The 26,379-nt window shown below is 41.0% G+C and overlaps 1 protein-coding gene across 6 annotated transcripts; it reads left to right on the plus strand.

Moving 5' to 3' along the window:
- Positions 1–2,722: 2,722 nt before the first annotated feature.
- On the plus strand, positions 2,723–25,212 carry PTER (phosphotriesterase related). 6 transcript variants are annotated; one of them, XM_072854382.1, is made up of 8 exons: positions 5,837–6,639; positions 6,818–6,877; positions 7,377–7,511; positions 10,887–10,984; positions 14,484–14,919; positions 17,105–17,370; positions 20,827–20,967; positions 24,366–25,212. In XM_072854382.1, the coding sequence occupies exons 4-8, from the start codon at positions 10,977–10,979 to the stop codon at positions 24,574–24,576; spliced, it is 1,062 nt and encodes a 353-aa protein (XP_072710483.1). In that variant the 5' UTR covers positions 5,837–6,639; positions 6,818–6,877; positions 7,377–7,511; positions 10,887–10,976; the 3' UTR covers positions 24,577–25,212. The 6 variants fall into 6 exon arrangements, with proteins under 6 accessions (XP_072710484.1, XP_072710480.1, XP_072710485.1 ...); XM_072854383.1 differs by lacking the exons at positions 5,837–6,639; positions 7,377–7,511 and adding an exon at positions 2,723–2,853; XM_072854379.1 differs by lacking the exons at positions 5,837–6,639; positions 6,818–6,877; positions 7,377–7,511 and adding an exon at positions 2,723–2,853.
- The last annotated feature ends 1,167 nt before the right edge of the window (positions 25,213–26,379 follow it).

Genomic DNA, 26,379 nt, shown 5'->3' on the forward strand with positions numbered 1-26,379 from the left:
TTGGGTACCTCTGTGCACCCTCTGGGTGTGGCCCCTTTACGGCACTTCCCTCTAGGTCACCCTGAAGTGACTACCTTGCACCAGGTCTGGCTTTGCACCTACTGGTCTGCTCTCTTCTTCCTCCACCCCTGGAAAGAGAAGAGATGCTACCGAAGCTCATGCACTGCAAGCATCTGGTCCTTATTTTGTGACTACCATTACATAGTGGACCCAGTTTACAACAGTGTCCCAAATCGGAAAAGGATCAGTCACTGACTTCAGTGTCCCTTTTGGTAACTGCATGATGGAGGTGAACAAAAGCACAGGCATTATTTAGCCCCAAACAGACTGTAACTTCTACAAAAGCTACTGACACCAAGCTTTTCTTTAGTGCAGACCTGGCAAAATAAAGAACATCTTTTTTTTAATAGTAAACTTCTGGTCCTTGTTTCTGAACCATGCAATATGGATATTCCGGTTTGTGATGTTACTGACAGTTGCCACAGCTATTTGTATGGCAACATAGCTGAGGCATTTTTGGGGAGTTTTGTTTCCCCCAATTTCATGAGCCATTTAATGTGGTAACCAATTCAATACTTCTAGGAAGCCCACAGCCTCGTTTTCAGACTTGGGAAAGGGGATACAAATGCCAGATACATTACATAAGGTTGTATATCACCTAAATTGTGAATACAGTGTCATATGTATAGAGTCTGCCAGCTGCTGACTTGTTTTCACTGTTCACTACACATTTGGTCTGAACGAGACAGTCTCATTACTTTATGTTTACAAGCCTCTGTTTTGTAGCAGGTTGAAGTCAAGGACATAAAAAATAAAAATATAGTACCTTACTTTGATTTGGACATACTGAAGATTGCTTTAAAGAGAAGCTCATTCTGTGTGTGTAAAAATGCAGACTGAATATGGTTTTACTTTGTACCTACCCAAGTTTTAATACTGCTTTTATATTTTAAAACACAAAAGAGATGTAGAAGTGCAGGCCTTATGTAAAATTCATTGCAAATCTTCAAAACAGGTTTGATATGGCCAGTGACAAATGATGTCCCATAAAGCATTGCATGACTATTTTTAACATAGCTCTCATACATAATTTCTCCTGCATTGATTGCCCAGCAATATGAACATGTTGAAATACAAGGCATTATAAATGACAGGCTTTCATATCTCCACTTAATCTTTGCAGGACCCATACTCACTTGACTTCGTATGAGAAGCAAATAAAAACAAGTGACACTGACAACTGGAACCATCCCAGCAGCTTAGCTCTAGCCATCTATCTGTATTAATCACTGCTGCGTTTATGTGGTGACTGGCTGCTAATGGGAAAGACCCCAAGCATTTCACTTGCTTCACCTTCTTCATCCTTACTTTCCCTTTACTGGGCAGTAACTTCCCTTTCAGTTGAGATCCTAAAGGTCAAGCCCTCCCCACACCAATATCACCAGTCATTGTGGACTCTACCCCTCAGGTCTAGTATTCTCACAATGCTTTTTTCTTTTTTTTTCAAGCCGAAATTCCATTTCTCCATCACTTTCATAAAAGCACAACTTTCTCTTACCTCCTACCTCTCTGAAGTTATTTACTTCTGCACCCTCCTCATTTTTCATCCACTAACTCCACTTTTGTCCTTCACTGTAAAATAGATGATAAAAGGCCTGAGCATCAGCATGCGTTGGCTTTCATTCCCAGTTTTGCCCACTCACTTTCTGCATCACAGGATTATCTGGGATCTGAATAAAAGCTAGGATCCAGCTCCCCCAGGCAATGAACAGCCGTATTGAAGGCAGGCACACCAGAATCCATTTGCAGGCACCATGCTGCAGCGCTGAGCACAGGTTGAAGCTCTGCACAGCATGATGCAGGGCCATTGCTGGCCCCAACCTGGTACAAACGGGGACTGGGAAGGAGTCAAAGTAGAATGGATAGCAACGAGAACAGCAAGTACTTCTCCCAGAAAAGCTTGAGCTCTCCTTCCCGGGTTCAGGTAACATGTCTGCACAGTGCACAGGGTGGCTTTGCTGCAGCTTTGGCTGTATGCGAGGGCTGGAGGAGTTCACTGCCCTTTGTGCCTTTGCTAGCCATGTTGCCAGCATCTGTTTACGCTTCTATAAAATGGAATAGTACCACACAGGATGCTGTGAGCCTTAGGGAAATAAGACACTTTTGAGATCCTAGGTGGAAGTGTGAGAACTTGGTGTCATCTCTGTTTTCATTTCATACTTTGCACCTGCATTTTTATCCAGAATCTCTGTCATTGTCATCCTGTTTGTGAGTACTGGGAAGCGCCTCTTCAACCTTCCCTGTTATTTGCATTGCAAGGGCAAATTAGAAAATATTGCTTCTTGCAAGCCCAAGCATTCTGCGTGATCTCCCAACCCCCCAAAATGACTCAGTGGATCCAAGCCTCCTCCCTGCTGTGTAAACAGGGGGTACAAGCAAGGACAGGCAGGATGCTCACATCCACCGACTCTCATTTGTACTTGGAGCCAACGCTGGCACAAAACACTGCTGCACCTCACTCCGAGGCGGAACGGGCTTCTGGGGAGCACAAACCGTGGGTGGCGGGGAGGGGGCCCAGCGCCAAGGCCCAGCGCGGGCACCGAGCCGGGCGGGTCCCCGCCGGCAGCCAGCGGGGCAGTGGTCCCCTCCCCTGCCGCTCGCCGGGCCTTCCGGGGCGCCCCGGGGTCCAAAGTCCCCGCCGCCCTCGCACCCGGCCCGCTCCCCCGCCCGCTCCCGTCCCCGGGGCCGGGCCGCGGCGGGGAAGTCCCGCCCCGCTCGGCGGGCCACCAGCCGGGGGACCCTGCCGAGGCCGGCGGAGTTGACGTGTTGCCGGCGGAGGGTCCTGCCCGCAGGGTGAGCGAGCGGGCGGGCGGGCGCGGCGGGGCCCCGGGGCGCGTCTCCTCAGCCCGCCAAGCCGCTCCGCGTCCTCCCGCGGCCCAGACCCGTCCCGGGCTCGCCCTTAATGACCTCGGCCCGACAGGCGCCCGGGCCAGGAAACTTCGCCGGAGTTGACGGGCGAGAGCTGCTTCCGCCCCTTCCGCTGCCCGTGCGGGAGGGCCTGAGCCGGGGAGGGCGACCGCTAACGGCCGCGCGTTGCGGTCCTGCAGGGCCGGGGCCGCGCCGGGAGGCGGCGGCCAGAGGCGGGCGGGCGGCCTGAGGCGGGCGGGCCAGCGCTCCGTGGCGGGGAGCGCAGGTCTGGGTGCCGGGGCTTAGGGGCCTTCGCTCCGCGCGGATAAGGGCGCTGAGGCGGAGCCCGGCCCGCCCGGGTGCAGCCCCGGCGGAGGGGGCCGCTGGTGTGGGATGGGGAGCGGCGGCGGGACGCGGGAGGATACCGTGGCCGGGACAGCGGCGCTGGGCAGGCAGGACTCCTGCAGGGAGACCCGCAGCAGGTGTGGAGCGTGAGGTGGTTAACATCTCCTCCTTCTGGAAAAGCGTTTCACAGGATCGGATGATAGTTATCAGCAGAGTAACCCCCTAGCTCAGTCGGGCTTCACTGTGTGAGTGCAGCTACGCTGCTATTATTAGTGCTGGTATTTAATATTTGTACAGTCATAACAAGTTAAATATTGGCACTATATCCTCTCTAGTACTCCTCTCCCATCAGTCCCTGAGGGTGGCTCCGTGAAGGAACAAATGTCTCAATCCAAACCTGGGACCTTCAGAGCCTGCCTTCAGCTGCCTCTCCATCTGGAAGCACCCGCAGCCCTCTGCAAGATGCTTCCAGAGTTGCTTAAGCTTGACAAGGCTCAACAGTAAAGCTGCAGACTTGCCTGCAAGCCTTGTTGGGATCCAGACAGCATGCACTTTCTCCGTGGCCTGAGGTGTGCTGCCCTTTACAGAACGCAGTTGCAGCAGACGCCCTGCTTTCTCCTCCCCTTGCAGCAGTTTGGTGAGCTGCAGAGAGGAGTGCTGGTTCTGAGTGAGAGAGGTTCAGGTCCCCTCTGCCAAGTGGGGTTCAGCGCTGTAGCCAAGCCATGGCCCACCAGTGGCCTTGGGTGTTTGGCAGCCCCTCTGCAGCAGGTCTTGTGTTGTGGTGACATGGTCCCATGTTGAAGCATACAAGTCCTGTTGGTGAGGAACTCAGACGAGCATCTTTTGGCCTAGCAAGTACATGAATATATATGATCTCTAAGAAACTTGTAGATATAATTCTTTTTTTAGGCATGTCTGTTGTTAAGGATGGTATCTTCTGTATTTTAGAGGCTTGTAATAACTCTTGAATGAAACAGATTTTTAGCTGGAGGTCACTTGCTGTTCGAAAATTGTGTTTTGCTTGTCTGGAATTCCCCTGTGCTTTATACTGGATACATTATTTGACGTCCACTGTCATAATATGTTCTGTAGTGTTTAAAGGTTGTTGCCTTCTTTCTGCTGGGGGCTGTGTTTCAGTGATGGGTGAAGCGATGCTTGTAATAGGTAGTTTTGTATCATTTTGTCAGGTACTTTGGGATTGTTATATGAAAGACTACATAAGTGTCATTTATTATTATGAATGCCTCTCATGTTTTGAAATTTAACAGACATAATATTTGCCATCATGTCACCATCATCACATTCATTTTTGTAGTTATAATCAAAGGTGGCAACAATGGCATTCAAATGCTTAATTACCTTTCATATAGGTGACCAGTGCTAACTTATTAAATTAATGCGCAGCGGAGCAGGAACAAGTGTCACTGCTTCCCTCTGTGGTTCGGGAGCCATCAGGTTGCTCCTCACATATAAAAATCAGTATATAGTGAAGCATATGGCACCAATGAGTTCTATGTTTATTAAAGGACTGCTTCTCTGAACATTCTGTGGATTTTATTTCTTATTTCACTTGATGCAGATCTAAAATATTTTTTCCATCTTTCAAAATTTGAAATACTGAACAAGGTTCATTTTTTAGTAAGCTGAAACCAAGACTTCTTAAGGTTTCATGAAAACAGAGAAAGGAGACTTCTGCTTGCATCAGACTGGCCACCTGTCTGGTAGGGGGAGGATTAGAAATCCATCTAGGCTGTGGAAGCCTAAGGTTCAAGTCCCTGGTTTGATTCAGAGCAGTTTTGAACTTAGGTCTTCTGTGTTTCTGGAGAATATAGAAGTCATTGCAGTACCAGCTGTATTGGAAGGGAAAGGGAGTGTCCCATCCCCCTAGTTCTAAAAAGAAATGTCCTCTTTTTCTCAAAACTGGTAGGGCAGGTTTTCTGCTTTAACATCACTTTCTGGTCACAAATTAAAAAGTTTCCTTAGAATTTTCTAAGCAGTGGCCATGTCTTTGGTCTGATATTAATATGTATGTGGGTACTAATCCAAGAAAAGCATTTTATCCTAGCAAGGGCTGGGATATGTTTCAGAAGTATTTAACTACTTGGATAAGGAGAAGAAAGACCACCACTACCATCGTCTCTTATATGACAGTTTTAAGTAAATCACAATTTTTGAGTCGGATCTCTGAAACATATAGGTTCACTATTCTCAAAGATATTCTGAAACCTTAGTTTTGCATGGAGCCAAAGCCACAGGGTTTTTCCTGAAGTAACTTCTGTGGAGGAAGGAGGACCAAAGAAGAGTGGTATGTTACCTGCTGAGGTACTCCCTCTTTTTCTGCTCTTTCAGAATCTCACTTCTTACCTCAAAGTGTAAAGGGAGAATTGTATCCCACAGTTGTCTTTGCCCTGTCCTGGGTCTCTGTAGTGACAACTAAATAACAGGAATTTAGCTTTCCTTGCTGTGATTTGCATACCTTCTGGCAGATGGGTCAGATGGGTCTGGAAATGTTCAACTGGTCTTACTGCTCAAACTCTTGAGGGTTGTAAACTTTATTGCAGGACTTGGCTCTGTGTTACTCACTTTAGATTGGGTATCAAAGATTTTTTAAAAAAACAGATAATTAATAGTTTCCAGGACAAAGATACTGAGTTTGTATCTTCTTTCAGAAATACTGTGATGTCATGTTCTGTGGTACAAAAAAAAAAACAGTGGCAGGGTTCTCTGTCCAGTTCTTGTTAAGACTGAAGATTCAGCAATATCTGGAAAGAAAGCAGAAGGATATGCAGGAGACCTGACGGTCTCGTTGGCTTGTGTGTTGTTGGTTGTTCCTGCTATTTCACTATTGTACCCAGCTGTGGGTAAGAACTTAGTACTGGGAGTTGTACAAGCAAGAGGCCATTGCCTTTGACCACTGACAAAGCATGCAGACTCTATAAAGACAGTCTCTAAGTTAAAAGATACTCTTCAAGTTACACTCATCAGCTTTAAGCTTTCACTTGGCTCACATTAACTTTTCTTGTGTGGGCTAGTTTCTTGTTAGAACAGAAGTGGACTTTGGGAGGAGCATACGGCTTCCGTTTCCTGACACAGCCATAGCAGAACAGTCACAGTTGAAACTTGTGAAGGTTTTTCTTGGGGTATTTTTTTTCCAGTGGGTCTTCAGATTGATTGCAAGGTTTGGGATACAGTTGTTTGCAGTACTGGGAAACTGAATTTAGTTCTGTGCATCTAAATCCATTGCTCACTATTAAAGAAAGTGGTTTTCTGGAAGTCCCTGCTTATCCCAGTTGCTGCGGTCTGCGATCTTGAATGAGGCACTAAACCCCATCTCCATGCTGTTCTCCACTGTGTGTGGCTTCACAGGCCTCAGTGAATCAGTGACTGGTATGTTCTGCAACAAAGCTGACCTTGGGGTTCATTCATCTGAATTTTCTAGTTAGTAATGTCCAGTCTTGACCAGGAGGTAGTAATGAACATTGCACTTCCATTGCAGAGATATGTGTGGTGAGAAGGATGATATCTGTTCTTTGGTGTCTTTGACCTCCATCCCTTTTCTCTTTAGCTCTGCATGTAAAGATCCATAGACTGATTTGGTGTGGCTCTTGGTGATGGTGCTGCACAAGTAAGTCCCATCCAACATGCTTACTGAAATGTTTAAGCTTCTGTGAAAATATTTAAGCGTATGTGACCTTAAATAGAGAGAAAACCAATTCAAGTCAATGAGAATAACAGTAAGAGTAGAGTTATGTGTATGCTTAAGTTTCAAATTTGAAATTTAGAGGGAATGAAGACTGGACATGTGTTTCTGCAAAGCACAAACTTTTTTCCTATATCATGTTGTCCTAGCAAGAAAGAGAGTGTGTGCTTGTAGCCCCGTACCCATGAGAAGGAAATATGATTCTGTTTAGGCTTAAGAATGCAAACACATGCATCAGCATGCAGGATTCAGCCCATATTTGCATATAGCGTAATGTGACTTCAGTCCTGATTTTTGGCCTAAAATCACTATATGTGCATGTAAAATATAATTAATGTACTGTTGGACCCTAGGGGAGAATTTTTATCTGACCTTTTATCAGGAGTAATTTTGGAAGCTGCCCAAAATGTAAAATTCCCTGAAGTTCTTCTAAAGGAGATGTTGATGAAAAACCACTTATGGGGATGTTGGTCTCAGATCTCTCTGAGGAAGAGAAACTTCAATGTGACATTGCTCGAAGAAGCCTAGGTTTTGAGACTGTTATCTGCACAGAAATAAGGTAAAATAAAAGTCCAACTCTATTGTGCTTACAACAACTGAACTTCATTGTAAAAAAAAGTCTGCAAAGCATTACATACTAAGTGACTTAAACTCTGCCGCTGGGGCAAATCACTGTACGTGTGCATACATGGTCATGTGCAGATCACATGTGCTTGCTCTGATCCCAAAGGTATGGCCATACTGTGAAATTCATATGAGAGGCTGCACTTTGTTCTGGTGTGGCTGTTCAACTGTAAGGAAGAAACTTGTTTTATGTATGTCTGGCTCAAAAGCTAGCTAGAGCAAGCATGTGACCCTCAAACCATGAGAAGTCTGTGTCTGCCACTAGCTGAGCAATGGAGGGAGTACACAGTGAAAATTTTCACTTACCCTTTCAGGTGAACATTTGAAAGCTTTGCTTCTCACTTGCCCAGTTCCTTTCCCCAGAGTGTGCATTTTGGAGGTTCTGAGGGCAGCGAATCAATATATTGGCCTTTCACGTATGTGTAATAGTGTTTAAGTTTCTCTTACAATTTAAGTGACTTTGCTTTTACGTTGTAGAACATTGCCAGTGCCACTCAAGCAATGTAATTGCTGTGGTGTGTGTACATGCATATTTTGCTGGGACTTCTGCTTATCATTGTAAGATTATGTAAGGCTTGGCTAGAGTTCTAATTTTTTCATAGCAATTTAATATAAAGTCTTACTTCCAGTATCCCTTCTCACTTCTATAGTGTAAAAGTTTTTTGGTTGCTCAAAGCATATATAGAAAATCTAGTAAAAAAACAATATTTAGTGTTTCTTTTAGCTTGGCTTCTTAAGGAAATTTATGTTTCTGAATGATTTTGGGACCAGAGCTAGGTCGTTGAAGGCCACTGCATTAACCCACTATTCTGACTATCTCCAGAACAGTGTGTTTCAGGAAAAAAGGCAACAAGGTAGGGATAGGTGATGCTTTTTAAATATTTCCCCTGAGTTCTCTAGGTTTTGAATCTGTTGGCCAATTTCTACCCAGTCGAGAGAGTACCGAAATGGTGAGGTTCTTACTTGTTCCATGAAAATATAGCCACCCAAAGATGGGAAACTACAGGTGCCCCATTAAAGGAGGAGCTGCAATATATGCTCGTATGGGGTTAGACAGGAGTTCCTGTAGGAGAGAGGCACTCTGAGTGTTCCCCTCCTCTCTGAGAAGAGCTTTAGTCAAGGCATGAAAAATCTCCAGTGGGACATCGATCCTTAGGACACAGAGGGTTTCCTCAGTATTGATGCTCATGGAAGTACTAGTGTGCCATCCTTACGCAGTTTGAGAACTAGGAGGAAGGCCAGCACTATACATCCAGTGTCCTTGTCCCCTTAGTGCACTTCTGCAGTAGGCAAGGGGCTGTACTATGAAAAGCTGTCATGATACTTTTTTTTAGTTAACAGAGTATGAACATAGTGAAAAAGGAAAACACTGCCTCTGAATAGAGAAGCTTATTTTCCTTGGCTCATTTTTCTGAGTTAGCTTGAAGTTCAGCAAATCATGATAGTCTCATAGCTCCAGTTTGGGAGAAGAAAAACACCAATGTCAATTATGAAGAGAGGGAAGAATAAATATTACTTTAATGAGAATAATCCGCGTCACTTTCAGAGAAGCACATCTGCCATTTCTGCAGAAGAGAGAGGAGTTTGCCCAGAAACCTGAATTTTTTCATAGTACTTTTACTCCATTTCCAAATGCTGTTTCTTGGGCAAAATAGCCCAAAAGCTGTATGAGATGTGCTGTTATCTTGCATAACACAGAGACAATTAGTGGTGCTGTGAGAGTGCCCATGTAGGAGTATGGCGTCGCAGGCTGTTGGACGCCTGTGCAGACAGGGATGCAGAGGGAATTGCTGGGCTAAATGACAGGGAAGCCTGTATCTGTCCTTCTGGAGCAGATGCAGGTTCACTCCTACTGCTGCTCTCACCCATCCAGTTGTGGTGAACTCTGCTCCACAGCCCCTTGTAGCTGCACGCTGCACTTCGTTGACACTGTGCATGAGCAAAAAAGCCATGCTTTTTGAAACCAGCGTATGAGAGAGTTGGGTTTCAGGCATGTTTGTCCTGTAATTAGCGCTTGTGAATAAATTTTTGAAGAAGGTAAAGTAGATCTGGCAACCCATCTGTCCGAGAAGTCAGAAAACTTGCTTGTCTAGTGGGGAAGAGGAAGAACCATGCTGGCAGTATTGAGTTCCTTCCACCCTGTAAACCTCTACAGAGTTGGCAGAAGCATGGGGGAAGAGAGAAAGAAGTTCATTTTTTAAATTCTTCCTGACATATTCTACACATGTTCTCTTACCCTCTGCCTTTCCTCTTCCTTTGTCTTGCTAACTTTTTCCCTCATTGCAAAATGTTTACATGTGGGGAATGGTGAGATAACACAGCATAGACTAGCTGATGGTAATTTACTACAGATGTGTCATATATTTCTAATTTGGGGCTTTTCCATGCTCTGTAAAGGTTGCTCACAGTAGAATTGAACACTCAAAGCATCTCCTCCATCTGTAAATATATTGCGAACCTGTGCTATGTCACATTTCCTAGGACTGCACGGAAAGTGCACTTACATATGTAGGAAAGGAAAGATATATATATATAGGAAAGACCCACTTACAATGCTCTTGATGCAGCCAGGGCAGCCCTTGTTTCTAAATGGCAGCTGTGTTTAACTTTTTCTGAATATAATAAATACCTATCGAGCCATTCTTTTTGCTTTTTTGTAAGTTTTGTGTCACAGCAGTGTGGATTTAGTGTTGCTGTCATCTCACATTGTAATGTAATGGCAATAAAATTATTCCCATACAAGTCTAGAGAGAATCTGTGCTAATACCATTAAAATGTGCTTACCAAATCAAAACAAATGCGGTGTTAGCATGTGGAAACTGTGTTTATGCGATTATAATGTTTCAGCAATATGAGATTACTGTAGGAAGCAACTAATCCAAACCTAGAGAGACTTCCCATTACAAGACCGTTAAAATGACACAATGACTGAAGCGCAAGTTTCAGATGGGAAAAGCAGAAACACAAATCTTGTCATCAGTATTCAGGCAAAACATCTCTTGAACTCAGTGGAGTTTTTACCAGAGTGAGGAATGCAGTACCATGACCTTTTTAGCAGCAAGTCTCTTTTCTCTTAACAATACCTCTAGGAAAAATATTTACTTCACCAATTTTAATAGTTGGCTAATGGTGAGAGTCGTATTTTACGCACCATACAATTGGTGGTTGTAAAGATTTGTCCAGAGTTTATATTACAGAAATGTTAAGGTATTGTTTCAAGGCTGTTGTGAAATAATATAAGTTTTGGTTATATCTTTTTATCTGAATATGTAATTTTCCAGAAATACCATTTATTTCTCTGTTTATACAGCACCTAGACCAGAGAAGCCTTGTTCTATGCAGGAGCACCTTGTTGATACCACAGCATAAAGTAGTGATTTCCAAAACCAAAATACCTGTTATGGCCAGGTAAGAGCCTACCTATCTTTTGTCATAGGAATTGGCACCTTTCCCCCTCCCTTCAGATTGGGTTAAGATTCAGTAAATATAATTCACACGTCTTATGTAGGACCATCTAAAATATACTTGTCTTGTCCAGGATTGTTTCTTGGCTCCCTCCGTAGTCCATGAAAGGAGGCTGATATTACAGGAAGTGACTTGTCCTGTTCTATTACAAATATTCAAAATAGGCTGGATGAGTTGCCTATGGATATGTCTTTCCATCTCCACCATTAAATGGTCTAGACGATTATTCTGCAGAAGACATACATCATTTTAGATGGCTAAATGAAATTATATTAATTCAGTCCTCAGTATATGAAAGAAGAAACTTTCTCAGAAGAAAGGTCTGTGTAAAACATGGCATGCAAGTCATTACTAAAGCACATGAACATTGATTTCTATAGTAACGTATACATGCTTAAATTAAGCAGCAGTCCTTATTCCATTTAAAAGCTGTTTGCACCTAAAATCTGTTTTAAAGACACTAATTAAATTCTGGTTCCATCAAGTGAATCTTATTAGGAATAATGTCTCATTATAGCATAATCAGGGCATAATCTGTGTAAATGACAGTACAGAAGATATCGGGACAGTGGTTTTAAAAATCATTCCAGTCACAGGTTGTTGGGTGTCTTTATTTTTCATAATATTTTTATTAAAATCGGTGGGTTTCTAAAACTGTGTTAGTAAGCAGGCACAGACATTAATATTAATCATATTTTTCATGCAGATAAAATTAGGCCTACTTTAAATGCTGTTTGTGTCAGTTTCAGGTTTTGTGGTGCTTCTTATATTTATAAAAATCCTTGGCCTAAATCAAAAGGTTCAATAGGAGGCATTGGTTCTGTAAACTCTGTATGTGTGCTGTAATCTGAAATCTAGAGTCTAAAAAGCAACAGATTGATATCTGCTACAAGAGAGACCTGGCACTGGAACTGGTAATTTTAAATGTTTCCTGCTGTTATAAATCAGAAGACGGCAGCCTATAGGAAGATCTCACACATGCAGCCATAGGGCTTCGCAGTGGTCAGGCCAGATTAATTGAGGATAATCTAAATTAACTGTGTCAGAAAGGAATTAGTGGGAACAAATGTTGAAAGTCAACTTTTTATCAAAGTAGTAATCTGAAAGTGAGCAAAAATTCATATTCGATTAGAGTGGCCTTTTTGAGTGGCTGCACTATTAAATAACTAAAAAACTGAAGTGGAGACTTGTTAAGAAAACAGACTGTAATCACTTTGTGTCAAGTTTTATCTTATAATATTTAATTATATAACAAAATATTTATATAGGTTTGTTTTCCTAACTTAATAAATGGATTTGAAAATTGTCAGTGAACATGGGGAAAGAAAAGTGTGTCTCCAATGCAAAGACAAGTTATCACTCTTTATGCTGCCAGGGTTTTACTAAATACCAGAGTGTAGATATTTAACGAAGAAAAAAAAAAGGGGAAAAAAAAGCAAAGGTAATGCAATTATCTTAGAATTATCTTAGTCTCTTTGCTGTGCATATAAGAATGACTCAGATTGTTGAACTTTCTCCAAAATAGGGGGTTGCTCTATAGAGCACCAGCTTTGTTCAAAGATAGAATTAGTGACTGGGTTGGACAACTTAATTGAATTGCAGCTAGCAGCAATTTCTGACTAAGACAGGTATTTTGCTTTTAATTATTTGCTCAAGAATAATGTTTTCTGAAATCATGCACTTCCTAATTTATTTGGCAAAAAATAAATCATTATATTAATCAGCCAGCAGTCTGTTCTGAGAGTAATTATTCTTCTGCCTTCTCAAACAAGTCAACACACTAGTCTAGAAATGAAATTCATAAAAGAACAGTTCTTCCTAAGTCTGCTTTTACACAAGGCAAGCAAACATAGTCAGTCAGTCCTTTCTTTTTCTTATGGATGGCCAAGTTTTCATATTAAAATAACTGGCAGCACTACAGACTTCACTAGGCAGGCGATATCTGCCTTTTGCAGGGTCACTTTCGTACATGGGTACTCTGACAATGACTGCTTCTCATGAGATTAAAGTATCCCCAAAGAGACCTCGACATTCTTGTGCCCTTTGATATGTAGAGTTCAGTGCCCTTCAGATTTCAGTTTTTCTGTCATCCTGGTAGATTAACTTTAGCAGTTAAAAGGAAAGTGTCCTCTGAGGGCTTCACCAGTAACAAACCTGTGTTTATGATATTATTCACTAAAAGGGAGACAGAAATGGGAGAGACCCTCTCTTTAATCAATAATGCATGCTCTAGTTAGTCCTGTCCTCTGGACATGATTAAACATGTATTTGGTTTCATAACTGATGATTTTGGTTGGCTGGGGATTATAACTATATATCCTCAAGCCTTTCCAACTAGCATCAGGAAGATCTAACATGAACTGGGTAGTCAGCTATGTTTAATGTTGATATGGCACATAAACGGAAAAGGCTACCCCCACCCCCAAAAGAAAAAAATACCCCAAAATCCCAATGGGGAGAGCTGCAGCTAATTCTAACCTGTAGCGAGTCAGGCCAAACTTGCACAGCGCAGATGCCTTTTACATGAACCAACTGCAGACGGTAGCCTCAACGTATATCTTTGTCACTGCTCAGCTGAAGTTTTGAGAAATGACATTGTTTCATTCATGTTAAAGATGAAGAAAAAAGTCTCTTAGAGGCTGAGCCATATAAATTAAGTGTTAAGGTTTGTTCTTAACTGGTAAAATATTTGAGCAATGAAGCTGATGGGAAAAGCACTTTGGCTTCTGCCTCGCTGGTTGGGGGCCACACTGTATCTTTAGCGACTGTTGTTGGCTTTGGAGGAGTTGTCCTGGATTGTTCCAGACCTCCACAGCGCAGGTGGCAGGAGAACCTGAGCTTCTGTTGAAGTCTAAGGAGCAGATGATCACCCCCATCCCGGTGCTCCTCATACAGAGGGGCAGCCAAGGTGTCCAAACACGGACAGCTTCCTCGGCGTGCGAGGGGGATAGTGAGTCTTGGAGGACACAAATAAATAAAATGAACATACCAGTAATGAATATTCAGCCTTGGTGCCAAGTATGTTCATCTGGTGGCTCAAGCTGACAAAATTTGACAGCTGCTGAAGAGCAGAGAATCCTAAATGAACATACAGTGGTTGTTATTAAATAGGAAACATTTATCTTAATGTGATATTGACTATAGCACAATAAATGATGATGCTTTCCCTGTACTGGAATGTGGTATTTTTACGTTGCTAGACTACTGGTACAAGCACAGTTGAGTAAAATGAATGCTTTGTTTTTCATGTTGACCACTCTACTGGAAACAGCATTTGAAAACTTTCCAGCGAGCACACACAGGATGTAGGTACATGCGTGAGAGAGAGGAGGGAATTCAGAAATTTTGTAAGAAATATTGGCTCCATCTGAAATGTTTTTGTTTCCTTTCTTCTTCCTTCCCAGACTCTTTTAATGTGATTTTTTTTTTCCTTTTGCTAAAGAAAAATGCCTTCCTTGGGAGGGAAAGCGCAGACTGTCTTGGGCCCTGTGGATCCAGACCACCTTGGCTACACGTTGACTCACGAACACTTGACTATGAACTACAGCAGCTGTTTTTGTCCACCTTCTCCAGGCCAAGAGCCTCTGTCTGGTGGGCCCATTGAGATGAAGAACTTGTTCTGGATTAAGCAAAATCCCTACAGCCATAAAGAAAACCTTCTTTTGTATCAGGAAACAGATGCTGTGAAGGAGGAGCTCTTGTATTTTAAAGCAGCAGGTGGTGGGACGATAGTGGAAAACACAACCACAGGAATCGGTCGGGATATGAATACTTTGAAGAAACTTGCTGAAGAAACTGGAGTCCATATTATTGCTGGGGCTGGGTTTTATGTGGATTCCACTCATTCTTCTCAAACACAGGCCATGACAGTGGAGCAGGTAAGTCTTAACCATTGCTTTGGAGTCTCTCTCCTATGAATTACCCCTGGGTGAGTCAAAGTTGGAGAGAAGTTCCAGCAAAACAGATGAAATCTAGAAGTTCTCAATGTGAAAAACTTGGGAACAGTGTTACTGCCTGTGTGTTACAGCTGGACCAATGCTACTTGTGTGTGCTGGGATTATCTGTCAGCATTTCCAATTCTTAAGCTCCTTTTTCTCTCAGGGATTTGTTATAATGCAACAGTAAAAGGAAAATGAAGTACTTCATCTGTGGGCATCTGGTACCACACCAATTATCCTGTTCTTTTTACAATTTTTAAGGAAGGCGTATATCCCTTCTGCCTCTTTTGTCTCTTTTTCTGGCTAATTGCTTCCCAATGAGATCACCCAGAATTCTTGTAAAAAGCATAAATAATTGCAATAGTTACAGGACAGTTGTAAATCATTGCTCTGCTCAGGCTGGCTGTTATATCTCTTTTCTCTACCATTTGTCCAGACTTTTCAGGGCAGAGTCTACATTGAATTGTTTGTACAGTGCCTAAGACAATGTGTTAATAATGACCAAGGTCCCCAGATATTCCTATAATAATAAATATTCATTCATCTTTTATTAAGAAAATGTGATGATAGGGAGAAGAGGGAAGGGAACTCTCCAAGGCAGGAGGCTGTGAATGCGGATGAACAGAGCTGAGAAAATTTTTTTAAAATCTATCACAGTTTACAAATGAGTCAAATTAATTTTAAAAATCAATGGTCAAAACTTGAGCAGATGTAAAGTGATGCAGCACTGCCAGCCACACAGGACCCAAGCTGTTCAGAACAGTACTAGTTTTCCTAAATATTCTTGCATCGCTTGAAATTTGATACAAATAGATTCCTTGGGGCAAAGGTTTCCCTTCTGTATTTGGTGGACTGCTGGACACCCACAGATGTCCTGTACTTAGCAGGTAATAAATACTTAATCCAGTCCAGAAGACAGTTGGTTACTTAGAAAGGGTTGTGCAGTGACTGACCTGTGATAACCAGTGGTTCCTCATTTGCCAGTGAATTTGACGTGATGATATGTTTTCTGATTAGGCAAAGACAATTGGACTATTTTGTTGCCAGCCCTAGCTGAGCTGTTTAGTGACACAAGGATGTTGCTGCAGGAGAGATGTTCTTCAGGAGAGGAGTTCTGTATCATAGGATAAAGTGTTGGGCAGAAACCTGCTGTAAATTGTAATAGCTTGGACTGACTTTTGTGTGTAGATTGAGTATTTACCAGTATGTTGTATGAGTCTATTGAGGAGGCAAGGTGTGGAGTAAGGATAAGTTACAGATTTATTTGAAAATTGGTGTGGAGTTTTTCCGTTTCCTGGATTTGCTTGCAAACCTTCCTTCTTCCTTTGTTCACTTTATTCTTCCTTAAAATCATGATTTCCCTAACATTCAGGGCCAAAGAGTTAGAAGGTCATCATCAGTGCCATTTCGTGCTCTGAATTCTGAATGTATTCTTTAAGATACATGGCCTATTCTGGAAAAGAAAAACTAAAGCTGTTATAACAAAGTGCTTTTATTAGGAGATTCTGATGTCTTTTTTGCTTACAAATATTTTAAAAGCAAGCTAATTTTGACCCTGTAAGTTTGTCAGCTGAGCTTTGTTCTTGTAGTTCTGAAGTCATTGGAGCTCCTGTCATTTTATGTTGACATTCCCACAAGCAGGATTTGCCTTAAACTTGTCTCTTCAGGATCTTTCTTCCCTATCTAAGTGACAAGGTTTCCTTATTCTCTGAGCCCTTGTTTTGTAAGAAATTACATTGAATTGTTTCTGGAGCCAATTCAAGATGGCGAGGCACAGGTTTCCTGCTGAGCTAACTTTGGTTTTTTTAAAGAAAAATTAGTCTCAGTCTAAATAAGCGTTCAAATTTTATGTAGACCAGCTTTCCCGGCAAACCTGGGCAACTGTGTGAGTGGATACTGTTAAATTGATTTGCTTTGTGTTTATTTTGGTCTTAGTGAATGGCTAGCATAACGTTAGTTGACAGAAACCAGATTTTAACTGCAGTTTTTCACACACCCAGCTGTTAATTAAATAAGTTCAGAAAGACCTCAGGAGTATAACTAGCACAGTGTCCATAGGCCAAATCTGATGCTATTTAACACAAATAGTATTAATAACCAAAAATCTAATTTTCCTGTTCTCTAGCTTACAGGCATTATTGTTGATGAGATACTCAATGGAGCGGATGGGACTAACATCAAGTGCGGTGTGGTGGGAGAAATAGGTTGCTCCTGGCCTTTGACTCAGAGTGAACACAGAGTGCTTCAGGCAACAGCGCAGGCTCAGTCACAGCTTGGGTGCCCTGTTATCATCCATCCTGGCAGGAACAGCGATGCACCTTTCCAGATTATCCGCATTCTGCAGGAAGCTGGGGCTGATGCTTCAAAGACAGTGATGTCTCACCTCGACAGGTAAGCAGACTATTCTGCTGTCCTTCTGGCAGTGTTGCCACAACCCGCTGGTGTTTGGGGGAACTATTCTGCAAATAGCGAGGTTTCTGTTGTGTGCTGGGATCATGACATGAAGAATTATCTTCAAGTATACTGGCTTAAAAATATGAAACTGCTTATATAGAGCTTGATGAGCTTCCAGCACTTCAATCAGGATCAGCTTTTAGGTTCACACTGATAAAGATATTTGGGGATTTTAAACGCTCTCTTTGAAGGCCTGGGAGCGAGATTAGGAATAACTGTAGCCACATTTTAAAAAAATGGGGATTCTATCGTATCCCTGCACAAATCACTGCATTTACAAAGCACTGGACATTGAGCAGCTCTCACCAAATTGGGTGGGAAGCTGCTGGGCTTCCAGCATTTTTGAAAACTGGGCCACTCTTAAGGGCCTGACCAAAGTCTCTCAGATACTAATGGAGAACTCCTTGGTTTGGTTGGATGCTAGCTCAAAACAGAAGCCAGACTGTTTCAGTTCTGCTACCAGACAGAAGAAATATTGCTTAAAAATAAAATAGTTGGGTTTTGGATAGTTCTTAGCATAGACCAGAGAGCTAACTTTTAGTGTCCTTGGGAGCAAAAACCAGGAGCCCCACGTCAGACATGGAGAGGAATTGGGGTGCTTTTCTCTCTCCAGTTTAGAAAAACAGCCTCTGTTACCAAATCAGTTTTGTGTGACCTTGTGCTGCTCATGGTGAGCTGGAAAATGTCCAGGCATTGATTAGTTTGGCCAGTTGCTGAATAATGGAGACTGTTTGTGGTCATATGATTCTCAGCAATTGGATTGTTTGCCCTCAGTGTGAGTGTAATACAGGCAAGAGCACTGTGCTCCAAATTTCTAACTGTTACAGGCTGTAAGAGCTTGTAAATCAAGCTACAGGTGTTTTGTATTCACACAGAGCTCAATGTTTTACTTGGGGATTTTAGGAGCATAAAATTCAGTGCCACGAAATTTTATTTATATTTGATTATATATAAATGATATGGACATTCTTTATGCATTTACCTGCATTCCATTTTATCTATAGCTATATTTTTCTCTCATTTTTAAAGAAAAACTGATTACTTACATCTTTGTATGAAAGAGGACTGAGCAAGCTGCAGGTGTCGGTACTTACGTAGCCATTTTGGTAAAACATAAACATCCAGTTATGGTTTTTGCCTTTATATGCTGTTGTAAATCATTGAATTCAGTGATTTATTGGTGTAAAATAAGCAACAGAAGTAGGAAAACGGTCAAGACAGAGGCGCAGTTTCAGTAACAGCCGCTGATGCACAATATGACATTTCCTCATACTCCTCCTATCATTACTTTCACACATTCAGGTTGGCACTTGCTGTAACATAGACTCTAAACTACTGTGAAGTTTGGCTTTGCAATGTGCATTTAACATTTTAAGTCTCCTCCAGTGAGAAGAATCCATGTGGGAGCATCCCAATCCCGTAAATGTGAGATAAATTTGTACATAGCTCCATATTTCATGCCTGCTTTTGACATAGACAGAATGGTAGTTTTGGGGTAGATTTACAGGCAAATGATAAAACTAAAATGGTGGGTACCATGTTTTGCAATTTAGCACCTTAGAACAAAAGGTAGCAAGTGTCCATAGTGAAACTATGGTGTAGATAAAGGCTGGGAAGCAAAAGCTATTGAGTCTTGGCTTTGGCCATTTATTAGGGATTAAGGTTATAAAGGTATCTTGGTAGAGATCAACATTGATTCACTTGAGTAGCTTTTGTTAGAAGGCTCACAGCAATCGTTAAGAATGCCTGTTTGATAATGTTTGGTGGATGTCCCTGCGGTGATTTATGGATGAGGTCCAAACTACAGGATGCTTCCCTGTGTCCCGTCTCCTTTTCCATGCCTTCAGGGCTGCTCGGGGGCACATATTGTCTGAACACCTAATTCCAGCACAGAGATTAGCAATTTGAGCTGGGAACTGCTGCTGCTGCTACATGCATGTGGCTTACAAGAGGACCCAATGGCTGATGAAATTAAGCTCTCCTGCTCTTCGCTGGGACAGAGCACCCAAAAGCACAACACTAACAGTAGTTTTCAGAATAAATTGTTCTGGCTGTGATTTGGAAATATGTTGTTGGGTGGTTTTTGCCACCTGCACAGGGATGAATACTCTTGGCTACTGTATCCCCAAGAACTGAGCAGGGCGGGATCTAATATCACCCATTCTTTTGCTCTGCACTTTGAAAACTCATTTGGTAATAAAAGTTCAATCTCTGTAAACTGTAACATTTATTTTTAAATATCATTTTTATTAATTACAGTTGGCAAGTCTTAGACTCCTGCTGATGGCAGGCTTGTTTGAACAAGGGTTTTCTCTCTCTCAACCCATCTGTTCCTCCTACTTGATCCTGTTGTTAAGTCATAATATTGAAATTGTGACATCAGTCATTTCCATAGCAACAGACTGTGGTGTAACAGTATAGGGTAAAATTACTTTGTGACATCAATACCTGCAATAATAAAAAAAATTAAACTACTGCCCTTTTGGTTAACTGTGCTGTTCTTGAGGAAACTTGTTTTTTCCTTAGACGAAAAAAAATTGTGTTGTGGTTATAAAGATAAATTTATAATGTATCATTTGAGTGTTTTTGTTTTCCTTTGGATAGTTTATACTCTTGGTAAAAGTGTTTTCAAAGAAAAAAAAATATTCCAGAGAGCTCTTATTTCAGTTGCCATTCTTTTCTGAATGAGTGATGGGTTTTAGTAGCTTTGTTCCTTCACTTTTCAAATCTACTGCAAAGCCCATGTCCCAGGTACTCACAGTGCCATTATATATTTTGGTGAGAGCGTTTCCTTAAGGCGTTCTGGCCAGATCCCAGTGCAAACAATGATATATTGCTGTTCTAATGACAATCTAGAAACATCACTGTACAGAATAGAAACTAAAGACAAAGTTGTGTATTACCAGTGTGTGATGGATGAAACAAGCCCTGGATGTAGCTGTCTCCTGTAACTCTTTTGGGAAAGTAAATCTGTCTTGTGTAAGTAATCCATTGTCTTTTTTTAAAATGTCACTGTGAATTAACCTCCTCCTTAAATGTCCTTCCTTGTTAGGTTGTCTGTTGAGAGGTTTAGTGATATCAAAAGTAAGTAACTTTCCTGTTTCCATTTAAAGATTATAATAAATGTTTTCATTATTTCATGGGGGAAGAGTTGGTTTTGTTTTGGTTTTTTTAATGCATGAAGTCCCAGATGAACGTGAGAAAGACAATGCTGTGTATTAGCTTAAGGTGCATGTGTCAAACAGAAATCCTGTTTTTCAAAAGGGTGAATTAAGTCTTAGATTATTGGTTTTGTTCCTTGCAAGTAGGACGTTGCAAGATACCTATCCTTGTACCATGAGATTTTTTTCCTTTCTATTACAATGCTGACTTTGTGTTATATATGTTCTGCAGGACTATATTTGATACAAAGAAACTTCTGGAATTTGCTAAACTGGGATGCTATTTAGAGTATGACCTATTTGGTACAGAATTTCTTCACTACCAGTTCCATCCTGATATTGACATGCCAAGTGACAATGAAAGAATTGCAAGGTATCTGCTTCCATGCAGTTTAAGCTATAGCATTGCCATTGACAAATGAATATTATTGGAACTTGTTTTAAAGGCATCACAGGGTAATTCTGCTTGCTGTTCAAAATTGTCTTTTTTCATACTAAAATAACGACACTTTTTTTTCTGCTGCTGTCACATCTTTAGGGCAGCATGTATAATTTCTTCTGTCTGCAAAGGAAGACGTAGAATCATAGTGTTGTAGAAAGTTACTTGAGAAAAAGATCAAGAGCTTTTTTAACTTCATTCTCCATCCTAATTCCATGCTGATTTGGTTGAATTTTATCATTTACTGCATTTATGTAGACTGTAAAAAAGAAAAGGCTGGACATACAGGAGTTACATTAGGGTTTGCCTTTTGTTTGAAACATAGTATTGGAAACCTAGTGCTGCTACTGAGCATCACCTGAGCCTGTTACATCTCCTCACAAATGCACTAACCGAGCAAAACTCATTGGTTGTCTTGGATGGATTTGATCCATGCTTCCATCCTGAAAACCAGTCTTTTGTTCTTCAAGCACTTTATTACGTCTCCTCCCCCTCTCCTTTTGCCCTTTCTCTCTTTTGAAGGATGAGGTTCCTGTCTCCTCAGAACTCCCATGCTCCTCAGACTCACAATGTGAAAATATTGGCCCCACTGGCAGGATACCTCTTCCCTGCTTCTCATCAGCACATGCAGTCTCAGCTTAGCTGCACAGCAAATCTGTTGTGCTGTGCTAACACAAGATATTGCCAAGGAGATGCATTCCTTGCAGAAACTGTCTGAGGCAGGTAGGATCAGCTGGGAATGGGTTTCTCACTCTGTCTGGAGGTGTGATCCTCCTGTGCTGTTTGTCCGCAGTGTTTGTGCGCAATGAAGTGGAAGGTTTCTGAGGGGTGGGGTGCCATCCTGCCTGTGTCTTTTTTCCTTCCAGAGTCAGAAACAATTATTTTCTTCTCTTTGATGAGAAAGATTTAGTGATCCCTGATCACTAATGAAAACTTTATAGCTTTCACTTATATTGCAGACATAGCATCCCTGCCCCTCATTGTTAGGGTAGCCTCAAGACTTTTATTCTCTGTTTTCAGGCTGTTCTCTTATTAAGAAGGTGCCGTGGTTACTATTTCACTTACTGCCAAGCGTTTGCTGCTGCTTTTCACACTGGAAATAGTTTCTCTCTCTTAACAGGGCTTCAGTCTTGCACTCAGTATTTTAAAATGTTGCAATGAATCTGCAGTTTTCATATTTAGAATGGGTAAAGTTGCTCCCCTCCCTGTGCCTCCTCCCCTCTCCTGTGCCATGGGAGGTCAGCTTGTACAAAAGCACCTTGAGGAGTATGTGTAGAGGAATGGACTATGCCTTGGTTAACAAGTACTTGTTCAACCATGGCAAAGTTTTCATTCCATTCATGATACGTGCTCAGCCACCGATGTCTCTCCTTGAACTCTGTGGCATTTGAGTATTTCTTGCAGGCTGTTTATAGGAAGAAAATACGAAAAGTTTGTCTTCTGATTGTATGGTGTGAATATGTGCACTTGGGTTAGATGTGCCATTAAATGGATTTTCTTGGGCTTTTGATGCATCTACACTGGACATACGATGGCAGTGGGTTTTTTTAAAAGTAAGTTTTAACCTCCTTAGGGGTTTTTTTGTCAAACAGCACCAGAGAGGTGGAAATCAAATTGACCTTTAAATGTGTTGATGAAAATACTAAGTGGAAAATACATGTTCAGGTCTTGTCTGTTCAAAACGTAAACTTCTGTAGTCATGCCATACGTACTCAAACACAGTTTAGCTGTGTGTGTACTTATGCATTTTTGCTGCAATCTACTGCCAATGCAACTAAAAACCTGATTTTTTTCAGGGACAGTTTTTCTCTGAGTCAGAAGCAAGTACTAACTAAACTTACAGGAACGAGCAAAAAGCAGCAATGAATGTGGAATATAAAGGACCATATGCCTCCCCAACCCACGAAATGGGACCAAATATGAAAGATGATTCTAGGATGTTTGGTCAGCAAAGAACTTAGTCCCTCTGGTGTCATTGCTCTCATTCTCTGGTTGGCTTGTGGCCTTTCTGTATTTCAGGCTGGAGAAGATACTTGTGATGTTGTAATACTATGGTATACGTAGTGTTGTGCACTATATGGCAGTTTATGGTGTTATGAAAGATGCTAATTTTTTTACCAAGTTCTATCTTACTTGCATTCTTCCTGCTGCCCATATTGACTTGATCCTGCTACATGTATCTCCTCATAACTAATTATAATAAAAACTGACAGTAAGGCCTTTCAGATATAGTGTGGTTACTTATAAAACTAGTATTTGCTTTCTTGCTGATCAAAGCACAGTCAGGAAGGTAAGAATTAGAATTTCACAGTGCTGGCAAATGATGGAATTGGGTGCCTTCGTGAGGAACGAGCACTTTCCAGGTCTGGTCTGTCCGTTTCTGCCACTTTAATGCTGCAATCTACTGCCAAACTAAACTGAAGCTTAGTGGGAAACTTAACAGTCATGCAATACAGACACCCACCGAATAAATTCTAAAAAATGAGCTGAGTAAGGGATTAAGGTTACCAGAGTGAAATGTGGAACAGAAGGACTTGTTGTAGCAGACTGGTTACAAGGGAGTGACCAAAAGGATTACTTCTTTTTCCAAGCTGACTTGTCATTTTGCCAAGTCTGTTTAGCTGGGCTACTGTATTAACTCCTCTTATTTCCTGGCGTTTGCTAGCACTATGCAATGCCTGTCTTTCTTACTTATCTTCTTTAATGAACATTCTTGAAACATGTTTGGATGATAACTGTCTATATGGAATATGATGCTGACAACTTAACATTTGTATTAACCTGGTTTGCTAAATGGGAATTAACTAAAAATGTGACAGTATTTGTGTAAATGAGATGGGCTTCTTAAAGGACCCGTCGCACACAGAGTCTGGTCCTTAACAAATGTAATGGGACTAGCTTTGTGACAGCAGCAAGAACTAACCCCATGAATCAGTCGTGCTGAGAAGGAGCTTACGTAGGAAATTATTACTTACTCCTGTGTATAAAACCTGTGTCTCGTGCTTGGTGATGCTGAAGTTCTTGAATTCCTCCATGGACTTAATGGGACTGGGAATGCAAAGTCATGTGCCAGCTGGAAAGAGTTTTCCTTCTCCACTCTGATGGTATGTGTGATGGTATGTTTTCAGAGGTGGTTTTTTTCATTCAATAAAATAAGTGGTTTAATTTCAATTAAATATAAGGAATGTGTCTTCTGAGTACCTAAAAATAAGTGGTTTCAGTTATAATACAGTCCAGCAGTACAGTAATGTAAAAAATGTAAATCCTGCTCAGTTCTGTGCTGCTGCAGAGAGAGAACCTTTCACTGATGGGTGTGCTTTTTACTTTTGCAGGATTCGTATGCTCATCGATGAAGGCTATGAAGACAGAATTCTGATTGCTCATGATGTGCACACTAAGAATAGGTTGATGAAATACGGAGGTCATGGATATTCACATATCCTTAAAAATATAGTTCCTAAAATGCTAATTAGAGGCATATCCCAAGATAAAATTGATAAAATACTCCTAGCAAATCCAAAGCAGTGGTTGACTTTTAAGTAAGAATAATGAATAAAGATTCCTGTGTTATAGGGAAGCTTGATAAAATTCAGATTTGTTTCAGGAGAGCAGTCATTTTAAAACTTGGTTCTTTTCAGAGAAACTGGAAGTTATTAATTAGATGCAAACAAACTGATTATGACTTTATTTTTAATTAGAACAACAAAATTATGTATTCTCTCACATTTTCTCCCTTCTAAAAGTCTGTTCATGAATGATTTACTAGATACAAGCCTACCTGCAAAATCTTTTCAATTGAAATTTTAAAATAATTGTTTCCAGAGAGTCATCTAATACTATTATTAGAAGTTACCCAAAAATATTTTTGAAGATGCATCATCTGGACTTTGAAGGAAATTACGGTTTTCAATTACCCTGGTTTTCAAAAACCCCGCTTCTCCAGGGGGTGATTTTAATCCTTGTAATATTGACAGTCTTCTAATTATCCTTGTATTCTTTAAATAATGCTTGATAAAAGGTGAGGGACTTTTAAATAGCTTCCATAGACAACAGAAGGCAAAAGAAATCTCAATTCTAAAAAGATATTGTTTCTTTCAGTTTAACAAATTACTTATTTTTAACTGAAAGTGTAAAATACATGGAAAAATGTATTTTTGAATAAAGCGATTTGATGACCTCTTAAAACTATGTGCAGTATTATTACAGATGTCTTTTTTAAATGGCATTTATTTTTTATCCTGAACCTTTGGAATCCCACAGCAGTCGTGAAACTTGATGCAGACCAGCTTCTTTTTGTAAGGATGCAACACCAAAAGTCAAAATATATTACATAATACAGTTTTAATGAGTTGCAATAGTTATAACAAAGGTTGTGATATAAGTCTTTACAAATCAGTGTATCAAGATATGATGAAAAAGGAAGAAATGTTTGCCTTATATGTGTTTTTCACATAAAGTGTGTTCCTTGCTCTTGTCTAACTTTAACTAGGGCAGGTGATTTATCCAAAGAATGGTCTTATCCAGTAGCAGTGGTAGCCTGATTTCAAAAGCTTCTTCAAATTTGACCATATACTTCTTGCAGTATTGAGCTTTTCCAATAAATACCTTAGTAAATATGCATTGCTAGTTGTAAATGATCTCTAGCTTGGTACATTACTGTTTGATACTACGTAGAAAATCTCTAGCTACACGGCTGTTGTGAGTGCGGTAACCAAGAAAAGCAACAGTGGAACGAACAGACATGAAGTCAGTTACACATCTGTTATTAAAATACATTACCTCGTAGAAAAAAAACAGGAGTAATCACTACAATGTACGGATATAGGTTGGCACTTTGTCATAAAGGAAAAGCATTAACCATTCTGGTGAGATAGTACACAAGCAACTGGCAGCACAATGTCCCTTTATAAATCCTAGATGAGTTAGACTGGCGATCCTCTCAGGCAGCCTAGACTAACTCGGCATTTATTTTGAATTGGACGACTCAAAACAGAAACAGAAAGGGTAGCACGTTCTGTTTAAGAAAAGCTTCACTCATTCAAATGAGGGATTTTTAGAGAGATTCGTAAAATCTTCATCAGACTTCTACTGAGCAGCCAGCACTGAAGAGCTTTTTTGTCACAGTGGCAGACACTTTCAACATTTTAGTGCAGATAGATAAATCTGAGTCTGTAGCCTTAGTACATTAGACAAGGTTGCTTGTGGCAAAGTACATGAAATAGAAATGCTAGGGGTAGCCTCTATTACTCTTTAACAATTTATAGAAATGTTACCTTGATTTTGCCAAAATGTTAAAAATAAATAACATAACCAACTGTGCTAAGGAGCTAGTTAATTATCTTGCTA

Source organism: Ciconia boyciana, chromosome 2 (assembly GCF_034638445.1).
Source record: "Ciconia boyciana chromosome 2, ASM3463844v1, whole genome shotgun sequence".
Lineage (NCBI taxonomy): Eukaryota > Metazoa > Chordata > Aves > Ciconiiformes > Ciconiidae > Ciconia > Ciconia boyciana.

Excerpts from the sequence above, each read along its gene's own strand:
- PTER (XM_072854383.1), top strand. Across the intron at positions 14,920-17,104 it reads AGGCCATGACAGTGGAGCAG|CTTACAGGCATTATTGTTGA; the intron begins GTAAGTCTTAAC and ends CCTGTTCTCTAG. Across the intron at positions 17,371-20,826 it reads GTGATGTCTCACCTCGACAG|GACTATATTTGATACAAAGA; the intron begins GTAAGCAGACTA and ends TATGTTCTGCAG.